Genomic DNA, 23550 nt, shown 5'->3' with positions numbered 1-23550 from the left:
TACTCCTCACTTACCAACTATCTCATTATCTGATCTTGAATTTATGATAACAGTCCTATTCAACTATACTGCACACTAACAGTGTACACCAGGCAGTAATGAATGCTGAAATATAAGGAGACAGTAATACTGGCTGTGATGGCTAAGTTTCTGTTGTCAGCTTCGCGGGGCCATGACTCAGTGGTGTGGCAATTTAGTAATGATGTAATCTGACAGTTATGTAGTGATACAGTCATCCTCCATTTTAAAATCTGTTACGGTCATCCCATAACCCTTATTTTTGCAACAATTTATGCTAATAAACGAGGAGTGAGTATATCCTACTCCTAGTCGCTGAGACTGAGACAAAAGGAGAGAATACAGAACTATCTCCCAATAAGTGAAAAATCAACAAGGGAGCAAAACAAGTAGGTTACTCCTTAAATTCCTTAAGGAAAAATTTGCCCCAAACTTTCCAGGTCTGCATATCACCAATACAAAAGGACTTTGCAGTTCCTTATGAGGCTATCATATATTTTTAAAAAGAAAGACAAACTTATCCTGCAGTGATACATTTAGCCTGACAAAAATTTAAATCTGGATATTGCTGAAAATGTTTTTACAGACTAATAATTTATAAACCTAAATACTGAGACACTCATTAATCTACATTTTATTACAAATGAAATTGATAGTACATTTTCACTTTTTGCTCCAAAATTAAGATGCCTGAATTATTACAATAGTTCTCCTACACTTTACATCATCCATATTTACACATTTTCACATCCTCTTTATCTTTTACAAAAAAGATAAAAGATTTAAAGCAGCCCAAATCAGGTTTATTCATATTTTCACAAGATCAAAGGAAATAGATATGAGGTGTTGGCCATACAGAAATACCAAAATAACTAAAAAAACTTAAATTATGTATAAAACTTCTAAGGGAATTTTTCTCATTTCCCTTTATCTAGTTCCTATTTGTGGTTAGCAACAAAGTTTTAGTGAACAAAGATATTCAAATTACTAAGTTCCTAAAGCAGGATGAACTCAGTTGTTAGAGTAGACACAGAAGAAAAATGTTTCTTTTTGAAAGGATAAAACACAGTTTTGTGAGAAACAAGATCTGGAGCATAAATATCTTTAGTGTTGTAGTAAATCCTCTCCTGATTTCCTTCATATAGAACAGAGCATAAAAATAGAAAGACATGATGATTTTCTGAAGTTTTGTTCTAACACTTAAAGTACAAATGAGCATTAAAAATTTAGTTATCCAAGTATTCATAATATGAGTGCATGGCACTGTAGGGTAAGCACTGGAATGCTAACCACAAGGTGAGCAGTTCAAATATAACAGCCACTCCTCGGATACCCGATATAGGGTCACTAGGAGTTGGAATCAACTTGACAGCACCTAACAACCACAACTGATACCAAATAGTGATTATAAGTAATGTTAATATTAACACAAGTATAATACAACAGGCAAAACGTTGGAAGGTGATGGGGCAAGGCAGAAATAAATTTGAAAGTTAAGTTGAATTGTTTTCAGGTCAATCACTGTATTTTAAACTATTCTTATAAATGTATGTGCAGTGGTGACTAGACAGGTATATTTCTATCTACTACCTACTATAGATTCAACCTAAGAAGTATTACTGGCAAAATAATGTCAGGAATACATACCCATTATTCCATACGTCAGCTGCAGCCCTGCAGTGGAATTTTTTTTCCCCAAATAAGGTTTAACATATTTTAATACTTCACCAAGGTATTCTAAGGATTTTGTGACCATGGCAGATTTATCAGAAAGTGTTTCCAGATTCTTGTAAGTTATACCAACAGCCTATAAATAAGGGGAAACATGATTTAGCTTTTGAAGCTTTACACAATACAGGCTTGGAAAAATAATTTCTCTTTCCATACATACCCACCCACCCATCGTCACGTACACACCCTTCTTTAAATTTAAGTCTTTGTTCTTTATTTTCCTCCAATAAAGGTTTACAACAAAATAAGCCTTGACTTTTATAATCAAAATGAAAACCAATTTGAACCATAATTATTTGTAGAGGTCTGATTCAGCAAAGTATTAGAACTGGTATATAAGAAGCTTATATCCAAATCAGATCAAAACTTCCCAACAGGTTGCCTCACCTTATTTCTAGATTAAGGTCAGGAATGAAAAATCCCCAAATGGCTACAGGTTAAGACCTACAAGTAGGCTACAAAACTTCAACAAGACCTTTTAGTTCAGTTCTGTAAGACAAATTGGCTTATTTCTCCAGAACTTTTTTTATGACTCTTCAGATGCTTCCTTAACTATTTCTTAGAAGTTAAAAAAAAAAAAAAAAAAAAAAGCATGGGGCAGAGGGGATAGACATGGTCAGATGGAGACATGATGGAGAACGGCAGCATGGGGGTGACTGAAGGGGAGAGGAACTGTGAAATGAGGCAGCGAGAGAAGAACAGTGAGTGAGAAAAACAGGAAGGGAAATAAAATGAGAACCTAAACTGAGAAAAGGTGAGGATAAGCTGAAAAAAAGAATCAAGAGGAAAATGGGTTAGAGGTCTAAGGAGAATAGGAAAGTTTCTAAATTATTTCTGTGCACTTGCAATAGATTTCAATGACCCATTTAGTATCAGGAGTGGCAACAATTTACGTGTTTTTCTTCAGTTCTCAACAGATAAGATAAAAGAGAGAAAAGTGGGAACTAGTACAGAGCAAAGCTGAGGGTTTGTAGGTGTGACCAAAAGACAAAAGAGCTAAGACTATGAGGGTGTTGTAAGAGTAGCTGAAATCAGGCCCTCAGAGAGGTTAAATTACAGATAGGGAAATAAGCAATGCTGTTAAAGGATGATGCACTTAGAAAACAAGAGTGGTTGGAAAGCAGAAGATAATAGTGAAGTTGTTCACAGAGAGCCAGACGGACAAATAAAGCTTTCAGATGCTCCAAATGATGGCATGGCCCAAGTCAGTCACAGGAGTGAATGGCTGCAGTGGGAAGAAGTGAAGATCACGGAGTACTAATTACTGCAGAGGTTTCAAAATCATGGTTTTAAAACAAGTGATTCATGGTGGTATTAGAGTTGGCCATGCTGATAGTAAAATGTGGAATGGATAAAAATATAAGGAATTAGTGCTCAGTGAACTTGAGTTCAGATAGGAACAAGTCAGATACTTGATGGATCCTTTTCTCCTCTCTTTTTAATTCTCTGACCTCAGTTCGCTACACTTCCTTCCTTATGCCAGAAGTTCTCAGATTTTTGGTCTCAATTTCCTTTTATACACTTAAAAACTGAAGATCTTAAAACAGAACTAATTGCCATTTGGAGTCCTGGTGTGGCGCTGTGGGATAATGTGCTGGCCTGCAAGGTCAGTTTGAGCCGCAAGGTTGGTGGTTCAAGCTCACCAGCCGCTCCTCGGAAACACTATACAAGGTATGAATGGGTTGGAACTGACTCAGGAGCATTTAATGACAACAGTTGCTATTTAGGTTATATTTAGTGATACTAGAAATTAAGAGAAAACATTTTTTCAAAGAAAAGATTTTATTATTTACTAATTCATTTAGAAGAGAATAAATAAATGCCAATATAAGTAACATATTTTAATAAAGACAACTTTAGTGAAAAGAATGATTTTGTTTCTGGTTTTTCTTTTTCAGCATTTTTGTAAACCTCTTTAATATCTAGTTGAAGAGAGAATGGCTAGATTCTCATATCTTTTTTCATATACAATCTGTTATGATATATTACAAATGAAGAAAATCCTGCCTTCCCAATATATGTACTTATGGGAAGAGAAAACATTTAAATACCTTTTTCAGGTAACTGAGAATTCTTTGATAAGCGGCATTTCTCAAAGGTTGGTTGCAATGAGGAATCTGAAGCCATGTCAATGAACATATCATAGTTAACATTAAATGTCACTGGTCTATTTTCACTTTAAATGGATCTTTTGTCCATGCATACATCAGTCATTTGGAAAATCTTGATGACATTATCCATATTCTTTTTTAAATAATAAGATGTGGAATGGATAAAAAACGGAGAGAATAAGTGCCATAGCTCTTAGGAGTTATCTTTAAATATTGGCAAACTTCTAAGCTCACAATAAATGACACAACTTTCCCAAATTCCAATTTTCTTACAAACTCAAATTATATTGTTTTTATTTAGTGCAGTCAAGTCATTTCTGACTCAAAGAGACCCAGTATAGGGTTTCTGTGGAGTGGCTGGTGGGTTTGAATCCCCTACCTTGCAGTTCAAATCGAACTTGCAATCTATTGCTTAACCTACAGCACCACACTAAGCCTCAAACTATATTGCTGTTGTATTAAGTGCCATCAAGTGGGTTTCGATTTATAGTGGCCTTGTATAGGGTTTTGCCCATGCACCTTTTCCCTTTCTTAATCAGCCGTTCAAACCCACCAACTGCTCCTTGGAAACACTACACAGCATCGCTGTGAGTCGGAACTGACTTGACGGAACTTAAGAACAACAGCAACAATTGTGCATTCTATTCTTTTGTTTTGACGAAGAGCAAAGACCACAGCCTTCAGTATGGCTTGTATCTCAATGTACAGAAAACAAAATCCTCACCACTGGACCAATGAACAACATTCACATAAATGGAGAAAAGACTGAAGTTGTCAAAGACTTCATTTTGCTCAGATCAACCATCAACACTCATGGAAGCAGAAGTCAAGAAATCAAACGATGCATTGCACTGGGCAAATATGCTGCACTACATCTCTCTAAAGAGTTCCAAGAGCAAAGATGTCAGTTTGAGGACTAAGGGGTGCCTGACCTAAGTCATAGTATTTTCAATAATCTCATATGCGTATGAGAGTTGGATAGTAAATAAGGAAGACCACAGAAGAATGGATGCATTTGAGTTATGGTTTTGGAGGAGAATATTAAAAGTGTCATGGGCTGCCAAAAGAACAAACAGATTTGTATTGAAAGAAGTGCAGCTAGAGTGCTCCTTGGAGTCTAGGAGTGATTCGTAATGACTACGCTACTAGAGCTCCTTTTGTATGACTATACAGAAAATATAATCCTCATCATGAGTCAAAGAATCTGTGGACCCTTGATAAAGTTTCAAACTAAAGTTTAAAATTTAGTTCCTAATACCTGAAGAATGTTGTTATCCAGCAATTTTAGCATTAAAATGTTTCTATAATTTGTATGAGCCTCACAATAAGGCACTTATATATTCACCTATTTCTGTTGTTTTTGTTGTTAGGTGCCACTGAGTGGGTTCCCATTCTTGGCAAGCCTGCAAACCTTCACAGGAGCAGAAAGCCTCATGTTTCCCCATAGAGTGGCTAGCAGACTTGAACAGCCAACCTTGTGGTTAGCAATCCATTGCCTAACATCTAATACAATCAGTACTCCTTCACCTACTTCTATCCTACCCTATATCTTGATGTTTCTATCTCTACTAGTTAAACACAATGTTTGTTTCATATCCATTCATGAATCCCATAACCATACAATATTCAGTTCTTTCTAGATCTCACTAGCTTCTGGCTAACATTTCTCCCCAAGCTTTAGTCTACTCTACTGCTCCTAATTTTCTTAAAGTCATTTAGTCAAATCAGACCTACTTATAAACTTAGAAAGCCTTCAAACTGTTCATAAGATGAAATACAAATTTTGTATACTAACATGCTCTGAATTCTTCACCTACTGATCTATCATCTATTAACTAGCTGGCATATACGGCCTTATAGAATTATTGTTAAAGCCATGGTGGCACAGTGGGTAAAGCATCCAGCTACAAAAAAAAGGCAAGAGACCAACATTCAAATCAATCAGCTGCTCCACAGGAAAAAGATGTAGTAGGCTGCTTCTGTAGGGATTTACAACCATGGAAACCCTAGCGTACCACTCTCCTCTATCATCTAGAATCACTGAGTCCGAATTGACTCCAATTATTTTGGATTTATTATTATTCTAGCTTTTGTGTATGTGTCCATATTCTCAAGGAAGTCAAAGTTCTCTGAGGTCAAGGACTATTTCTTTTAGCTCTTTACATTTCTAAGAAATACTACTCTAAATACTGATACTAGTATTTAAAAAAACAATGATAATTTATTGTATGATGAAAAAGCAATAACTTGGACTGAATCAAATTAAGGGATGCTCTGAAAAGTATCAGTGGACATCTACCTCCTGTTCTGGTCTGAATTGGTTCCTAGCATACTGTTGTTGTTGTGAAGTGCCTTCGAGTCAGTTCTGACTCATAGCAACCCTGGATACGGTTTCCAAGGAGCAGCTGGTGACCTTGAACTACCGACCTTGCAGTTCAAATGGCTTTGCAGTCTGGCACATTAACCCACAGCACCACACCAGGACTCCTCCTAGCATAGGTGTTTAATTAATTACAGATTGAAAATCAATCAACAACTGTTACCAAATATTTTTATGATTTATATGCCATTTCTAATTAAACTTAATGGAAACATAAGGAAAAATTCACACTTATGTAAAAAGCTTATTGGTTATAATTTTTGTTACAGTTAACACCAACTGCTCTGTAGAAAAATAAACCAACTTTTACTCTTAATAGTTTACGAAAGACAGTAATCCAAACAGATTAACAACCTCAACTATGCTGTAAAACAAAGATTACCATACAAGATACACTCCTATATACTTAATAATTAAAAAAGAATATTTTAATGGGGCTGTTTACTATATAGAATGGAATAAACTTTAAAGCATTTATCATACTATCATATGAAGTTGGCATTTATGGTGACTACACCAAAATTTTACTAAACTGTTGTTTGCTACAGGGTGATTAACATTATTAAGCTGCAACTATTCAGGACAGTAGACAAAAGAAATTTAGTTCCTAAAGTACCTGAAGAACATAGTTACCCAGCAATTTCAGAATAAGACATTCCTACAATTTAGATCAATCTCACAGTAAGGCTCTAATGCAGAATTAAAAACATATTTCCATTAAATGCAATTGTGTTATTCTTAAGAGTGAATTGTAGTGTAGCTTAGAATCACATTTTTCCTGCTCTAGAATTTTATAGTGCAAGGCAACTAGTAATAGGATTCAATTTAAAATAATTCATTTTATAGAAAAACTTTCCAAGAACACTTTACAATTTTTTGAAAAATAACTGTAACTGATCTAGACATTTATGCTAATAAATGAAAAATACCTCAAGGAATTGAACAAGTGCTTTTTTAGGATCTTCTGAGATGGTTAAATATTCAACTTTTGCCTTCGAGAAAATACTCCTTACTTCTGGCAGTTTAAACAGCAACCTTGTCAATTCAGCCAACTGCTCCATGTAGTCTTTCTCTGTTAATACAAAAAACTTAACAAAGTTTAATTTAATTTAAAAAGAGAGAGAGAGAGATAAGAAAACAGGATGTTACATTTAGGATATGCATTCCTTGAAAACTCAAATTTCCTTAAAATTCTTTCACTAAACATATATATAAAATCAACTGATATAATAAGTCATATCAAAGAGAATTTAGAGCATTTTTCAGTACCATTTTTGTGCAATTTACAAAATGGTCATAAACAATAGCTGGAGGAAAAGGCATAGCCTACACACAACTAGTGGCATAGTCGGTTATGAATTGGGTTGCTAACCTCAAGGTCAGCAGTTCTAATCCACTAGCTGCTTCTCGGGATAAAGATGAGGCTTTCTGTTCCTGCAAAGATTTACAGATTCGGATCTTGGTTTCCCTTGCCTACTATTGTAAAATAGACACTTGAGGGGAAGAGAAAGAAATAGCCAGAAACATCACCATAGAAAGCTTGTAAATCTGTCTTCAGCCTATAACTGATTGGAATTCCTAAAATGGAGCTAGAACTTGCCCAGTGAAGGAGGCTTCCTGCGGAGCCTTTGCACTGCTTAAGCCCATAGGTGGAATCCTGATTCCCATCAAGAATCTTCTGAGGTGGGAAATTTCCACTTGAAAGGACAAGCAGGGCAGCCTGGAGTGGTTAGAAAAACAGAAGATACTTCTTGAAAGAAAGACCAGCAGGAAAAATAAAAAACAATAACAGCAGTCCGACTGACTACTATAAGAACAAGCAAGTTGTCTGCTGGGGAACCATCAAGGCAAGTGGTTGGGTCCCCTCAAGGCAAACCCCCTTCCAAGACTGAGACTCAAGAGGAATACATGACCAGGCATGTGGTCTTGCTGGTGACCACGTTGGTCTATCGATAAGGGGAAGTGGGGGAAAAACATCAATGAACCTGTGAGCTAAGTTCGACCACGCTCAATTGACTCCTGTCAACCTGGATTGAGGCCTGGTTGGCCGGCAGTATGGCAAGACCTAGGGATTCCTGGGCCCAGAGACAGGGATATAGCCACAGAGGACTAGAGTGGAGAGTGAAGCGTCCAGCTGATATGAAGTGAGGGGAGATGCACAAGAACACTCACACTTGCAGACAGTACCCACTTGACCTGGTTTCAATGGCTGACTGATCAGAACTGGACTAGAGGAAGAAAGACAAGGAAAAGAGCATTATCTGCTACAATCTGATGAACTTGACCTATACTTATGGATGTAAAAGCTCAAAAGAGGGAACGAATCTTTACAGCAAGGATCATTCCCACACCCTTGGTACACAGGGTTGACAGGGATAGGCAACTTAGACATTGGCTATCCAAAATGGGGCTGGGGGTGGGTGGGTGAATACAAAGGCACAAAGTGACTGGCTTACAAGCTTTCAAGAAGGAGCCTAGTTTCAGAGGGTGCAGGGGAAGGTAAAATCTCAACTGAGTGGTTTCCAACCTGTCTGGACGGGGCTGGTCAAGGGAGATGGGGATAAGAATCTTGTGGTAAAATAGTGAATAATTGCTATCAGGACTGATTGTGAGTGTTGCAAATGTAGAGGTAGAAGTTTTGTAACAAAAGAGGGGGAGTGGCTGATCTTGCAGTCTAGGAGTGGAGGACCCTGGGACCATCAAGGGAGCAGCGTGGAGTGTGGGACCCTATCCAGAAAAGCAGTGACACCAGAGATGGAGGCAGACAGGATGATGTGGAGAGACCGAGCAGCTGGGGACTCTGGACTCAGGGAAGAAGAGGGTCTGTGTGCTGATGCTGGGGGTGCAGGCTTGCAGGATGTATCCTTTGGTTGTTTGAATGGGTATATATTCCAGAGTGCTTCAGTGTACTTCCAAAACAAAACAGAGGGAATGGAAGCAAATGTTGTTAAATGATGATGTATGGAGGGGATTGCAATCATTGCAATAAAACGAAATATGATAGGATGAATGGTAAAGCTGATGTTCTCCCATGTAAACTATCACTATAAAAACAAACAAACAAACAAAAAGCTTTATAGATTCGGAAACCTATATGAGTCAGAACTGATTTGATAGTACACAACCACCACCACCAACAACAACCAGAATGTATGAGAAATAATGAAAACACATCAAGTACAAGTATCACTCAATGAATAATAGTAAAGCAGAAAAAAAGCAAAATTCATAATTGTACTATTTTTTCTTTTTTGAGTGATTGCAGTATGATATCTGGTTATTTACTTCAGAGTTCTACTTATTTTGTGTGATCAGTTTCTTCAGGGAAAATAATAGCTTGTCACCTGAGGAGCAAGTTTTTGTTCCTGGCTTCCAAGGAAACAAGCTCTTTTATCTTTATAGGAGAGAAACTTATCACGTAGATAAGAGGAAAACAACAAGAAAAGGAAACAGGTTACAAAAGGAAATAAATTTCTGCTTATATTCATACCTAATTACAAATTTACTTCATATATTTCCTATTAAGTTATGTATGAAAAGGGTAAATTGTAAGCACACTTAGCCACAATGAAAGCAAAATCTTCACACATATCCCAAAACAACCAAAAATCAAACCCCAAAACAAAATCCAGGAACACTTACCAACTGCCTGTTCAGGATTCATATCAATGAACACATCATCAGGAACAGAGAAGTTTTTTATATACATTTGCAAAACACAACGGATCCATGATCTTACAGTCAGAGCTTGAAAAGCCACACAGTCTGAATGAGAAAGTGCTTCACATAACGTGCTGTAAAAATAAATGGATGGTTTTGAGAAAGATACAAAAACACGTTCCCCGAGTACAGAGATTAAAAAGTAAAGAAAAACATTCCAACATCCCCCACTTGTTGGATTCACTTATTTTTCAGACAAACACACTTCATGTAGACAAGCATTGCTGAAAATGAACACTACAGATACACAAAAAAAATTTTTCAGATAAATAATTCTTTCCATTTGCAGTTTTCTAATTTTTAAGATTCATTTCTACTTGTAGCATATGTGTATATATATATATATGCTTATGTCAAGGGACAAGTAAATAAACTAGCTAAGTGAGAGATTATTGAAAGAAGTGGCAAGTAGAGTAACTCAACAGTGGCATTTAGATTAAGTAAAGAGACAAGATCTTGAACACATAGGTAAGAGAAATAATTAAAGACAAAAATACATTTCTGTGTGGTTTTCCTGATCAATTTTATTCCTATTCTTTCCCTTTCCTGCTACACTACCCCAATCATTATTAAAAATATCGCACAAAGAATTCCAAAATACCTGCTAGAAATGACACAAACCCACTGCTGACTCACAGTGACCCGATAGAGCAAAACAGAACTGCTCCACAGGGTTTCTAAGGCTGTATGTTTTTATGGAAGCAGATTGCCTCATCTTACTCTGTGGAGCAGCTGGTGGGTTCAAATCACTGATTGGTTAACAGCCCAATACTTAACCCACTGTACCACCAGGACTCTAGAAACCACTTATATATAAAGCAATTCTAAAACTGTTATTTTGAATAGGTTGCTGTTGTTTTGGGTGCTGCTGAATTGATTTTTGACTCATAGTGATTCCATGTGACAATAGAACTGCCCCTAAGGGCAATCCTTATGGGAGCCCATCACAAGGACTTTCTCCCATGAAGCTGCCAGCTGGGTTTGAACTCCTGGCCTTTTGGTTAGCAGCCAAGTGCTTAACTACTGTATCACCAGGACTCATTTGAATGTAAGTTGTCATAAAAGACTGCACAATATAGAAGAGCTCAGATTGACTATTTATGACTTGCATAAACTTAGCAAAGCTACTTATTAACACCACTGCATTTCACTTTCTTCAACTATTACTAATAGGCCAATTTATTTCAAAAATGAAAATGCTTTCAAAACAGTTCAAAACGAGTGTTTAATAAATGTTATTATTATAGGATTATCAAGCAGGAAGAAATCTTTATAAAGTAATTTAATTGAAAGCTAATTCCCTTACTTTACAAATGAAAACTCAATGAGAAAACCGGTACTTAATGATTCTGCTTAATAAGTCTTCTCATAAGAAGAATTACCTCACCAACTAGATCGCTTTCATTTTTATTGGTAGGCAGCTCAGAAAAGAACTATGTTGGCCTCTTAGGTTTGTATACTTACTTTATTTTCACTGACTACGATGTTCTTATTCAGCTCTTCATGGTTACTCCACAGTTTCTATTTTTATTTACTATAGATTTTTTCTATTGAGATTATCCAGATTTGTTTTAACTTTGCAAGAAACACTTACAGATGAGGAAACCAATGTTCAGGGCAGTAAACAGCCATGTTTATGATCAAACACATTAAGAGCTAAAATCTAGCTGTCAAAGGATATTAAACAACAAAACCAAACTTATTGCTATTGAGTTTATTCTAACTCCTCATAGCAATCCTACAGGACAGAGGCCCTGTTGTTTCTGTTGCTGCCGTGAAGTGCTGTTTAGTCATTTCCAAGTCATAGTTACCCCGTATAGGATTTCTAAGGAGCAGCTGACGGGTTTGAACTGCTGACCTTGTGGTTCTCAGTCCAGTGCTGATCCTGTAGCGCCACATAGAGGACGTAGGGTTTCTAATTTTGTAAATCTTTACGGAAGCAGCCAGCCGTATCTTTCTCCTGCAGAATGGCTGGTGGGTTTGGACTGTAGAGTTTGCAGTCAGCTATCTAACACTTAACTCACTGTGCCACAAGGGCTCACTGTCAAAGGAAATAGTTAACATTCGATCTAAAACGACAACAATATTAGTGTCTTAGAGATATAGCACTATTAGTTGTATAATTTCTTTCACAACACTGACTGTAGAAAAGTCATTTTTTTAGATGAATAAAGAGGACAGAACTACAAAAAAAGTTTAGAAAAAGGACTTAACCAGCATCATTAAAAAAGAATTTTTTAAACAATAAAATAAAATAAGCTAGGCTCCCTAACTCCTACCCATGTCAAAATGCTAATGCATTCCCAAACCAAAAAAACCCTGCCATAGTAAAGTTCACTTTTTAAGTTTTCATTTGTGAAAATTTTTACTTTCCTACAGTACTGATGTATCATGGGCTTGCCTTGATGTTAGGTGCTGTTGAGATGGTACTGATTCATAGCGATCCTATGTGCAACACAACGACACACTGCCCAGTCCTGCACTATCCTCACAACTGTTGCTATGTTTGTGCCCATTCTTGCAACCAGTGTGTCAATCCATCGAATTAGGGTCTTCCTCTTATTTGCTGACTCTCTACCAAGCATGATGTCCTTCTCTAGGGAATGGTCCCTCCTGGTAACACATCCACCCTGTGACGTGATGTTTTGCTATCCTCGCTTAGAAGGAGCAATCCAGCTATACTTCTTCCAAGATAGATACGTTTGCTCTTCTGGCAGTCTGTGACATTAACATGAATGCCTCAAATAAAAGCACTTACCTATTTTGTAGGACATGACTTAAATATCTTGCTACAACTTGGGGCCTGATGATATCATCCCAACCAAAAAGTCTAATTATTGATATAACTGGCTGAGGTTGAAGATCTGAAGGCGCTGTGCTGGGCAGATCCATTGCTAACAAAGTAAAGTCTGGATGAAAAATGACAGAAACTTAGAATAAGACTTTTTTTTTTTTTCACTTTTGCCACTAAAAATGGTGTCATATGAAAAAAAGAAACATCAGCTCTAAATAATAAAATGTTACATTTAGAAAAGTAAAACCAAACAAATCTCTAAAACTGAACTAAATTAATCTTGTCAAAGAAATTTCTCCAGTATCATCAATTCTCCAAGAAAAGGTCAAGAATGATCTATCTTCACATTGTCATTATGGATCTATATGACTCTAATAAAGCTGTAAATTTGAAGCCTAATGTTTTTGCTAATGTGACTCCCTTATCCAAAAGATCATGTAAAACATTTTCTAATATTTACTCTTTTTCAATTAAGCTAATCTGTCCTTGTTACTTGGCCCATACGCTCACTTTCACCTTAGGCATTGGACACTTCTCTTTGATTAAACAGTGATCCCCTACAATCAATGGCATTCCACTTCTTTTAGAAAGAACCCTCTAAGTCCAGGAAATGGTATTGTTAAGGGTCGTCGAGTTGGTCCCAACTTATAGTGACCCTGTATAAGATTCCCGAGGAGCGGCTAGTGGGTTTGTACCACTGACCTTTCAGCCAGTAGTCCAGTGCTTACCCTACAGTGCCACACCTTTCTTTAATTAACCTTGTTAAAGCAAACGGATTTGATTTGCCAGGAAGGTCACCAACTTAAAGCATACTATATTAATATTGGAGTTCTGGTACTGTAGGACGAGTAATGAACTGCAAGGTCAGTGGTTCAAGCCCATCAGCCGCTTCTCAGAAACCCTATACAGGGTTGCTATGATTTGGAACCAACTTGACAGCATTTTACACAATCATTTTTTACCCCAATATCTTAACCTTCCTAGTCCTTGTACTTCTCTCCTCCAATAAATCTCGTCTCTCCTATACTTCAGTCACTAATTTCCATGGCATTGCCAGGAGATCTTTGCATTACTAATAAATGCAATCCTCTATTATTCCAGCCGTAAGTACCCACTTTCTGATACCAAAGTAGCCTTCCAACTCTTATTCCAAGGGTCCCATCTCCAGCAATTTTTTGACTCCACTAAGATCTACAATCCACTGATTTTACAACATTCCCCCTATCCCTCACTACCTTTGTGCCCTCTCTTCCCTCTTTAAGCTACTTAGAGTGCAAGACCCATTATTATAATCATTTGCATAAACTCTCAACTGCCTTGATTCATCACTGTTGTTGTTAAGTGCCGTCAAGTCGGTTCTGACCCACAGCGACCCTGTACAGGGTATCCGAGGCTGTAAATCTTGACGGGAGCAGAAAGCCTCATCTTTCTCCCGCGGAACAGCTGCTAGTTTCGAACTGCTGACCTTAAGGTTCGCAGCCCGATTCGTAACCACTGTGCTACCAGAGCTCCTTTTGATACATCATACTTACCTGGAAAAAAAATCATCTGTTTGATTCTAATTCTTAGTCTTTTCTCCTTCTACACCTGTATTTGCACAACTGTAAATAGTTGAAGAGAAACCATGCTGACTGGTCTCACTGTAAATGAATGACCACAAACTTCAAGTGGTCTTGGAAATGGTCAGCACTCCTACTACATTTTCTCAGTCCATTCAGTGTTCTTCTCCTAGAGGACTGTTCCAATACCTTCTCTCCTCTCTCCTTCATCAAAGCCAGCCCCTCCTCCTCCATCTTTATAGGCAATGAATGACCTTATTTACTACTTGACAGACAAATGAAAAATAGTCATCGGAGAATTAATATAAGCTTGTACCACATCTACCCAGCTGCGTCCATTTGTGCCCATTTACTCCACTTGCTTTTCATCTACTGCAGATGAACTGAGGCCAACTCATCTCTAGGATATCTTCTCTTGCATTAAAAAATATATGTTTCCTGCATGATAGAAATTCCTCTCACTCTGGATCAATTTCATTAGACTTATGCATAGGCTGAATTATAAAATCGCTCCCATGATAGAAAACACCACCACTACCAAAATAAAAATCTCCTCTTGGACCCCACTTTTCTATTTTTCTTATACAGTGATACTCTTTAAAAATGTAATCTATATTTGCAGTCTACAACTCTTCTTTTCACATTTTCTCTGGAATCATCTTCAATCAGGCCTTTCGTTGTCTCATCTTACTTAGCCTATTATTAGCAGCATTTGACCTGAGCTATTGCGTCCCATTTTTTGAAACCTTGTCATTTACTTCATAGGGTACTTCTAGTGTGCTGTAGGATCAGCACTGGACTACGACCCACAAGGTTAGCAGTTCAAACCCACCAGCTGCTCCTTGGAAACCCTATACAGGGTCGCTGTGAGTTGGAACCAACTCTACGGCACTTAACAAAAACAACTGGTAATGCAACAATTATGCACTTAACTGCTAACAGAAAGATTGGCAATTAAAATCCACCCAGGAGCTCTACAGGAGAATACAACTGGTAATCTGCTTCTGTGAAGACGAGTCAAGAAAATCCTGTGGGGGTAGTTCTATTGTGCCACATGCTTTGAGTTAAAACTAATGACACAAAAACAATAATATACTTTCTTAGTTTTTCTCGTTCCTCACTGGCACCCGCAGTTTCCTTAGCATACAAGTCTGAACATAGAATATCTGGTATCCAGTCATTGATCACTGGATCTCCAGCTTGGACCTCTGCATTGAACAACAGGCTCGCTAGCTAAGTGCTGACTGAACATCTCTTCTTGTTTATCTCAAAATATGTGTCCAAAACCAAACTGCTAGTCTTCACCAATAAAATTTGCTCCTATCACAATCTTCCTCATCTCAAGAAATCACAAGTTTAACTGCTAAAATGAAAAACCTGGTATTATCTTAACTCCTCTATCAATCTGTCAGCTCTGCTTTAAAACATCTTCTCTAACTTCAAATCAGGTTTCTGACCACGGCTTACCATCTTTGCTGCTACTTCTTTAGTCCAAGAAACTCATCCCTGGACTATTGCAATACTTTCCTAACGGGCCCTCTGTGGCTGTCCTTACAGTCCTCTAGTATATTTTCAACCTAGCAACTCCTCTGCCCAAATCTTCCCTATAGCTTCCAATCAAAGTAACAGCAAAACTCTCCAAATGCTTACAACTTAACTACAATTCACTAGCTCTCCATTACCTCTTGACTAAATGTTAATTACTCCCTTTCTCACTCCTTATGAGTCATCACGGTCTCCTCATAATTCTTCAGACACACCAGGCATCTTCCTGTCTCTGCTTTCTGCATAGTTTTTGTCTCTTATCTACTTCAGGTCTTTGCTTAAATGTTACTTACTCAAAGACACTGTCCTGATCATTTTACTTAAAACTACTCCTTGCCCTTGGCCTGCCTTACTCTCAATTCTCCTTTGTATTTTCAATGATCTCCACAGTACATAGGACCACCTAACATATTACATATTTTACTTATTTCGTGTTTGGTCTTCTCTCGCCCCTTACTGATGTTATGTGCTGTTGAGTGGGTTCTGACTCAGAGACCCTCTATAGGGTTCCCAAGGCTTTAAATCTTTTCAGGAGCAGAAAACCTCATATTTCTCCTGAGGAGTGGCTGGTGGACTCAAACTGCTGACTTTATGATTTGCAGTCCAGTCAGTGCTTATCCTATGGAGCCACCATGCTCCCAGTTTTCCTCTACCAGAGTATAAACTTTATAATCAAAGGTAAGCCTGTCTCTTTTTATACTGGTGTATTCCCAATGCCTATAACAGTGGGTGTCCAACGACAGTATCCAAAGAATTAATGAAGTAATTTTTGCCTAAATTAACCTATCAAGTCTATTTAAAAACAAACCCACACTTACTCTGCTTTACTATTTATAGATAAGAGTCCTAGTGTGACACTGTATGGTAAGCACTGGACTGCTAACTGCAAAGCTGGCAATGCAAACCCACTAGCCACTCCTCAGAAACCCTAGACAGGGTTGTTATGAGTCGGAACTGACTCAATGAAGCTTAACAACAACAACCAGAAATAAAAGGACCTTGGTGGTGCAGTGGGTAAGTAATCAGTTGCTAACTGAAGGTTAGTGGTTTGAACTCACCAGCTGCTCCACAGAAGAAAGGTGTGGCAGTTTGCTTCCATAAAGATTACAGCCTTGGAAAGCCTATGGGGGCAGCCCTATAGGAATGATCTGAGTCAGAATCGACTCAGTGGTAACAGGTCGACTGACCAGACTGTAAGGTCTTTATTGCTCCAGAGGATTTTTTTGATTGCAACCTTTCAGAAACAGATTGTCAGGCCTGTCTTCTGGGTGGATTTGGACCACCCAAGTTACGGTTAGTAGTTGAGTATTTAACTCTTTGTACCACCCAGGGACTCAAAGTACATAACCCAAATATCAAGTCCAGACCGTTTTGTCAATTCTAACTCATATAATCTAGAAGACAGATGCAATTGATCCCAAAGTGTTTCTAAGACCGTAAATCTTTACAGAGCTGACTGTCACATCTTTCTCCCATAAAGAGGCAAGTAGGTTCCAACTACTTATCTTTCAGTTAGCTGTCGAATGCTTTAACCACTATGGCTCCAGGGTTCTCCCAACTACATTAAATACATATAAGTACATCTGGGTTGGTTATATGCCATGAAGTTGGTTACAACTCATAGTGATCCTGTATAAGGTTTCGGAGGCTTTAATCTTTATAGGAGTAGAAAGCCTCATCTAGTCCCGTGGAATGGCTGGTAGTTTCAAACTGCTGACCTTGAGGTTAGAAGCCCAACTTGTACCCACTATGCTACCAGAGCTCCTTTAAGTGCATGTAATCACCTTTTTGAACCTTGTACTTCTTAACATATTTTGGACAAATGGCGCTGTAGGACAAGTACTAGATGGCAAGGTCAGTTTGAACCACAAGGTCGGCAGCTCAAAGCCACTGGCCATTCCTTGGAAGCCCTGAGTTGGAATTGACTCGATGGTACTAAGACCACCACCAATTTGAGAAAGACACTGACCGTCTATTGTCAAGTGCTGTTGAGTTATTCTGACTCATAGTGAACCTGCAGAGAGTTTTTAAGGAGTGGCTGCTGGGTTTGTACCACCAACCTTGTGGTCAGCAGTTCAGTGCTTATCCTACAGTGCCAAACAACATATATATGAACATACATTTAAACTCTGGCCTTTAATTTCATAGGATTCAAGTCCCCCAAAGTCTTAGGACGTACCCTACGTGTCAAATTACGTAATATTGTAAGTTGAAATAGAATTGAGTAGGCGTCAGAACAGTAACATTTTTTATAAGCAGTAGCATTCTAACCTCATCCTCTTGGTATATATTTATGTTATATTCTTTTTGCTCTGTAGACAAAAACTGGATCATATACCTCATATCCACTCAGACGATAGTGGAGCCAAATATCTAAACACTACTTTATTTTCTAAATCCTTTATCTATAAGAAAGCTTATTTTGTTTAGGTATGTTAAATATTTTTAAACTTAAGCTATATCTTGTATTTTTAGCATATAAACATCTAATTTTACCTATACTAAGGAAAGTAAGAAGCTAGCCAATTAAAAAATATACTACCCATTTCATTTCTCTGATTGTTGTTGTTGTTATGTGCCGTGGAGTCGGTTCTCATTCCTCTGATAGCCAAAGTTTATTACACCGTAATATCCCTAAAAGCAAAACTTGTTGCCAAACAGAGAGAGAAAACACTGACACAAAGAGTCCTCAGTAAAAGAAATTAAACTGCAAAATAACAACTAATGCTGACCTGCAGCTGTATCTGCAAGTTGTGAGAGAGGCACTATCTGTGACATTCTCTGACACTTCAAAAATGAAAAGAAATGTTTCCACAGAGAATTGGCAACTGCAGCAAGGTGGCGCTCTTTAGCTGATAATGAAGATTGTACAATTAGGTCTCCGTTCTCCGTTTGAAGTTCCTGACACAGTTGTTGGTGCATACGTCTAAAAAGAAACAAAAATACACTTAGTACTCAACAAATTCTTAGGGAAATCTTCCTTAAATATATTTTGGGCTTTAAAAAAATGCATACCATATGAAAACCATTTTATATAATTAAAACCTTTATGCTAAGACATTATGCATCTCTGTTTTTTGATGGATGAATGATGGCATATTAAGCACCATAAAGTTAATGTTAATTACTAATGTCAACCATTAATTATATGCTTTTTAATATGTCACATCCAAATGAGAAACAGGCAGATTCAGAATGAAGGTCTGCATTTTGCAGCATTAGTATGACAAGTGATTTTACTTACAATCTAGACATGAAAATAATTTTTTAAAACCATTTTCTACTAAGGGTTTTAGGACATGGATTTATAACAGGAGGGAAATCAGCACATCTGGCTTATGTGTGGTGTTTCAAGTGAAAATATTTTCCTTGTTTAGAAAAAATACAGGCATAGTGCTAGTTTGTATAGAAAACAATGACCAAAATACGAACAAACAGTAAGAAGTTACTTCTCTCCATAAAATAATCCATGAATTCAATACTGCTTCGAGTTTTGAGTCATCATTTGCATTTATGTAATGCACTCAAAGCTAGTAATATGACTATTTAAAACTAAATGTATAATCATTCTTGTTTCTTTTTATGATGTTACCATCTCAATTGAGAATGGATGTAAACACAAGGACATCATCTTTACATTTACTTTCTTCAATTTTATAAAATCTGGAAAAATAACCAGTGCAACTAAAGCAAAAAATTTCCTTTAACAGTAATAGTATATCATTAAGGAAAAAAAAAATTAGGACTTAAAATAAGCAAGAAAAGTTACATTAGTTGCAATAAGCTTGTTTTAAAAATTATCTAGAGAAAATGGACACTAAAATGGCTGAACAGAATAGCTAACTAGTACATGTACCTAAAGCAATTCTACAGAAAAATCAAGTTTGTCTTAGCAGACTTCACAAACCAACACACAGGTGAGCAAAAATTATAAGCATAAATGATATATCATTAGGACCTTGTTGTTGTTGTTAAGTGCCGTCGAGTCGGTTCCGACCCATAGCGACCCTGTACAGGGTTTCCTAGGGTGTAAATCTTTACGGGAGTAGAAAGCCTCATCTTTCTCCCGCGGAGCGGCTGGTAGTTTCGAACCGCTGACCTTAAGGTTCGCAGCCCAATTCGTAACCACTACGCTACCAGAGCTCCTTAAAAAGGGACCTTAAGCCCCTTTAAATTGGAATGCTTGGATAATCATGGTGCTCTACTTAATACCACCTGAAGCACCTCCCCACAAAAATATGTAAAAATGTTAAGGGAAAGAAAATAACAGCAAGAAATTTCTCATAAAGCCAACCAAAAATCAGCTACGTCTTCTCTGTGTGAAAACATACCTGAGACATTTTCAACCTGAACTAACAAGTAGAGCACCATTTCAGGTGCTACACCTATGCATAAGGTTAATAGCAAACCCATAAAACCCATTTGGCAACTTATTCAACTGCCTATGCCAGCATGGACTTTTGGTTTGGCGCTGAGGATTAGCACTGGACTGCAAACCCCAAGGGCAGCAGTTCAACCCACCAGAAGCTCCTCAGAAACCCTATGCAGGGTCTCTATGAGTCGGAATCGACTTGATGGCACTTAACAACAACATCAACATAGCAAAATTCATGAGTATATTTCAACAACACACTGAAGTCCAAATAAAATAATACCAACCATTCTCTTTTATAGCTTTTCCAAAGTATAGTGGTTGCAATGGATAATAAAGAACTTACTTTATTTGGGGAGGATGGGTTTGACACCTTACTTTTCCTAAATAAGTGATTTTATTCATTACCCAAAACCTATTCCCAAGGAAGGTGTAACTTTTACATCTTCTGTGGGCTAGAACTTTGTTCATTTAAAACTAGAAAACCTTATGAAATTTCTTCTTTATAGATTGTTGTTAAGTGCCATTGAGTCAGTTCTGACTCATTGCAACTCCATATGGGGTTTTCAAGGAGGAGCTAGTGGGTTTGAATCACTGACTTTGCAATTAGCAGTCCAGAGCTTACCCTACAGCACCACACCAGGACTCCTTTATAGAAGAAGATGCAAAATCAGAACAACCATTTAAGATTATGAAGCTGATGACAGGGGCTTAAAGAATATACCCAAAGGTCACATGGTTAGAATGTCTGGACCCATCATCTGCACACAGACTCTTATCTTACCCACTAAGAGACACACATACAACAGTTCTAAAAGGATTAAATGTTGATAAGATTTCTTCTCTCCTGTCTTGGGCTAAAGAAATTCCAGCACACTTAAAAAAGCAAAAGAATTGGGAAACCAAATATAGCTTAGCCTTTAGGGGTGAAATCAGAATCCTTACATTAAGAAAAACTGCAAGAAAAGACACCAGGAAATATGCATTAAAGGCAATACTGAGAAAGTCCAGCAAATCTGAATCACCTCTGACCTCTCCAAAATATAATGTTAAGGCACCAAGGGATAAAAACTAGGAGTTACTGTAAGGACATAATTCACAGCTGAAAAAGCAAACCAATAGGAAACTTTTAAAGCTAGAGACTATTCTGAGGCCAAGTACACAAAGAAATAACAAGCTTCAGTTAAGTTTGTGACACTGACTTGAACACAGAATTGCTTTAGAAATATGCATCCACTTTAGTATTCTAGATTTAAAAAGAAGCTATATACTCTGTGGATATGCAGAATATTTTTTGCTCAATATTTTAAATATTCAAACTATATTACTCTAGATGAGAGTGATTATCTGCTTATTTTAACATAGAATAAAGCTGTTTAAGACCTTATAATAATTTCTTCAAATACGAAGAATTAGAGGGTGACAAATGAGAATCTGAATTTGTGCACTAGTCAAATTAATCAGAAAAACTTGTTTTCGAAGTTCTGGTGTGGCGCTGCGGGTTAAATATGCAGGACCATAAGGCCGGTTTGCACTGCAACGTTGATAGTTCAAACTACCCTATACAGGATCACTATGAGTGGGGACAGACTCAACAGCACTTAATAACACACACCCCGTTTTCATATATAATTTTTTACACCGTATTTTCTGGATCAAAAAAAAACTAATTAAAGAGAGACAATATAAATTTGGTTTACAACCTTGGAAACCCTGTGCAGGGTCGCTATGAGTCGGAACCGACTCCACGGCACATAACAACAACAACAATATAAATTTATCATATTACACGTGATCCCTGCATAAGGTACATTTAAAAAATGCAAATAGTAAAAACTTATATGTCTGTAGCAATAGTAATATAAAAGTGAAATTATTAAATATTATGTTGTGGGCTGTTGAGTTCTGACTGAGTTCTGACTAAGTATAGCATAGCGTAGAAATTGCCCCATAGGATTTTCACAGCTAAAATCCTTTTGGAAGCAGACTGGTAGGTTTGAACTGATGACCTTTCAGCTAGCAGCTGAACACTTAACCATATTGTAACGAGTATAACATAGTTCTAGATGTCATGGCTACTTTATGAGATATTATCTACTAACTTCAACAAAACGTAGAAAAATATGAGCATACATTTTTACATAAGAGTGAAACTAATTTCTGGTTAGAAACTAAAAGAAATATCGTAAGAGATAAAAGAATCACCCAATATTTGGTTTGAGTAAAGGCAAATTTAATTCAAGTTAAAGGCATTTTAGAAGTATGAAAGTGAAAATACACATGCATGATCAATCCAATTACATTTCAAAGATGAAATATATGGCTGCTACAAGAACAAGCAAGTCATTTTCTGGGGAGCCATCAAAGAAAGCAATCAAGTTCCTTCAGGACAAACCCCCTCCCAACACTGAAACTCAAAGGGAACACATGAGGAGGCATGTAAGCTTGCTGACGACCATGTTGGGCTATTGGTGAGTGGAAGAGGAGGAAAGGAAGCAATGAATAAATGGACTGAGTTCAACCATGTTCCATAGACTCCCGTTAACCTGGAGATGAGAGAGAGAAGAGGAAGGGTTGGTTGGCCTAAAGTGTGGTGAGACCTGGGGCTCCTGAGTCCATGCACAAAGACACAGCCACAGAGGGCTACGAGAGTGAAACATCCAACTGATATGAAGTGAGGGGAGACGCACAAGAACACACAAACTTGCAGAGAGTACCCATTCAACTTAGCCTTTACTAAGCATGATGTCATTTTCTAGGTTTTCTTCTGATAACATGTCCGAAAAATGAGAGATTAACTAAGTCTCACCATCCCAGCTTCTATAAAGTACTCTGGCTCTACTTCCAACACAGATTCATTTGTTCTTCTGGCAATCCTTGGTACCCTCAATAATCTTCTCCAACTGAAATGCATTAATTCTTCTACAGCCTTCCTTATTCACTGCCCAACTTTTACATGCATATGAGGATACTGAAAATATCATAGTTTCAGTCAGGTGCACCTTAGTCCTCAAGCTGATCTCTTTGCTCTTGAACACTTTAAAGTAGGGTCTTGTGCAGCAGATTTGCCTAATGCAATACATCGTTTGATTCTTTGGCTGCTGCTTTGATGAGTATTGATTATGGATCCAAGGAAAATGAAGTCTTTGAGAGCCTCAATCTTTTATTCATTTATCATGATGTTATTGACTGGGTCCAATTGTGAGGATTTCTGTTTTCTTTACATTAAGGTGCAACCCATAACTGAGGGCTGTAGTTTTTGATCTTTATCATTGAGTATTTAAGTCCTCATCCTGATGTGCCACTGTGAGTTAATGTGA

General features: G+C 37.4%; 1 protein-coding gene across 1 annotated transcript in view; it reads right to left on the bottom strand.

The window, feature by feature from the left end:
* Nucleotides 1-23550, bottom strand: part of MMS22L (MMS22-like, DNA repair protein) — a 160362-nt gene that overhangs the window by 24539 nt on the left and 112273 nt on the right. Inside the window, exons 14-18 of the mRNA XM_006865862.1 lie at nucleotides 18591-18784; nucleotides 12719-12869; nucleotides 9883-10034; nucleotides 7170-7312; nucleotides 1666-1825 (exon numbers count right to left, since the gene is read on the bottom strand). Of these exons, the coding sequence (XP_006865924.1) occupies nucleotides 1666-1825; nucleotides 7170-7312; nucleotides 9883-10034; nucleotides 12719-12869; nucleotides 18591-18784 (800 nt within the window). The remainder of the gene's footprint in view (nucleotides 1-1665; nucleotides 1826-7169; nucleotides 7313-9882; nucleotides 10035-12718; nucleotides 12870-18590; nucleotides 18785-23550) is intronic.

The sequence above is a fragment of the Chrysochloris asiatica genome, unplaced genomic scaffold, assembly GCF_000296735.1.
Source record: "Chrysochloris asiatica unplaced genomic scaffold, ChrAsi1.0 scaffold00084, whole genome shotgun sequence".
NCBI classification, from domain to species: Eukaryota; Metazoa; Chordata; class Mammalia; order Afrosoricida; family Chrysochloridae; genus Chrysochloris; species Chrysochloris asiatica.
The sequence above is the reverse complement of the archived record's forward strand: the minus strand, read 5'-3'. Positions and strand labels throughout refer to the sequence as shown.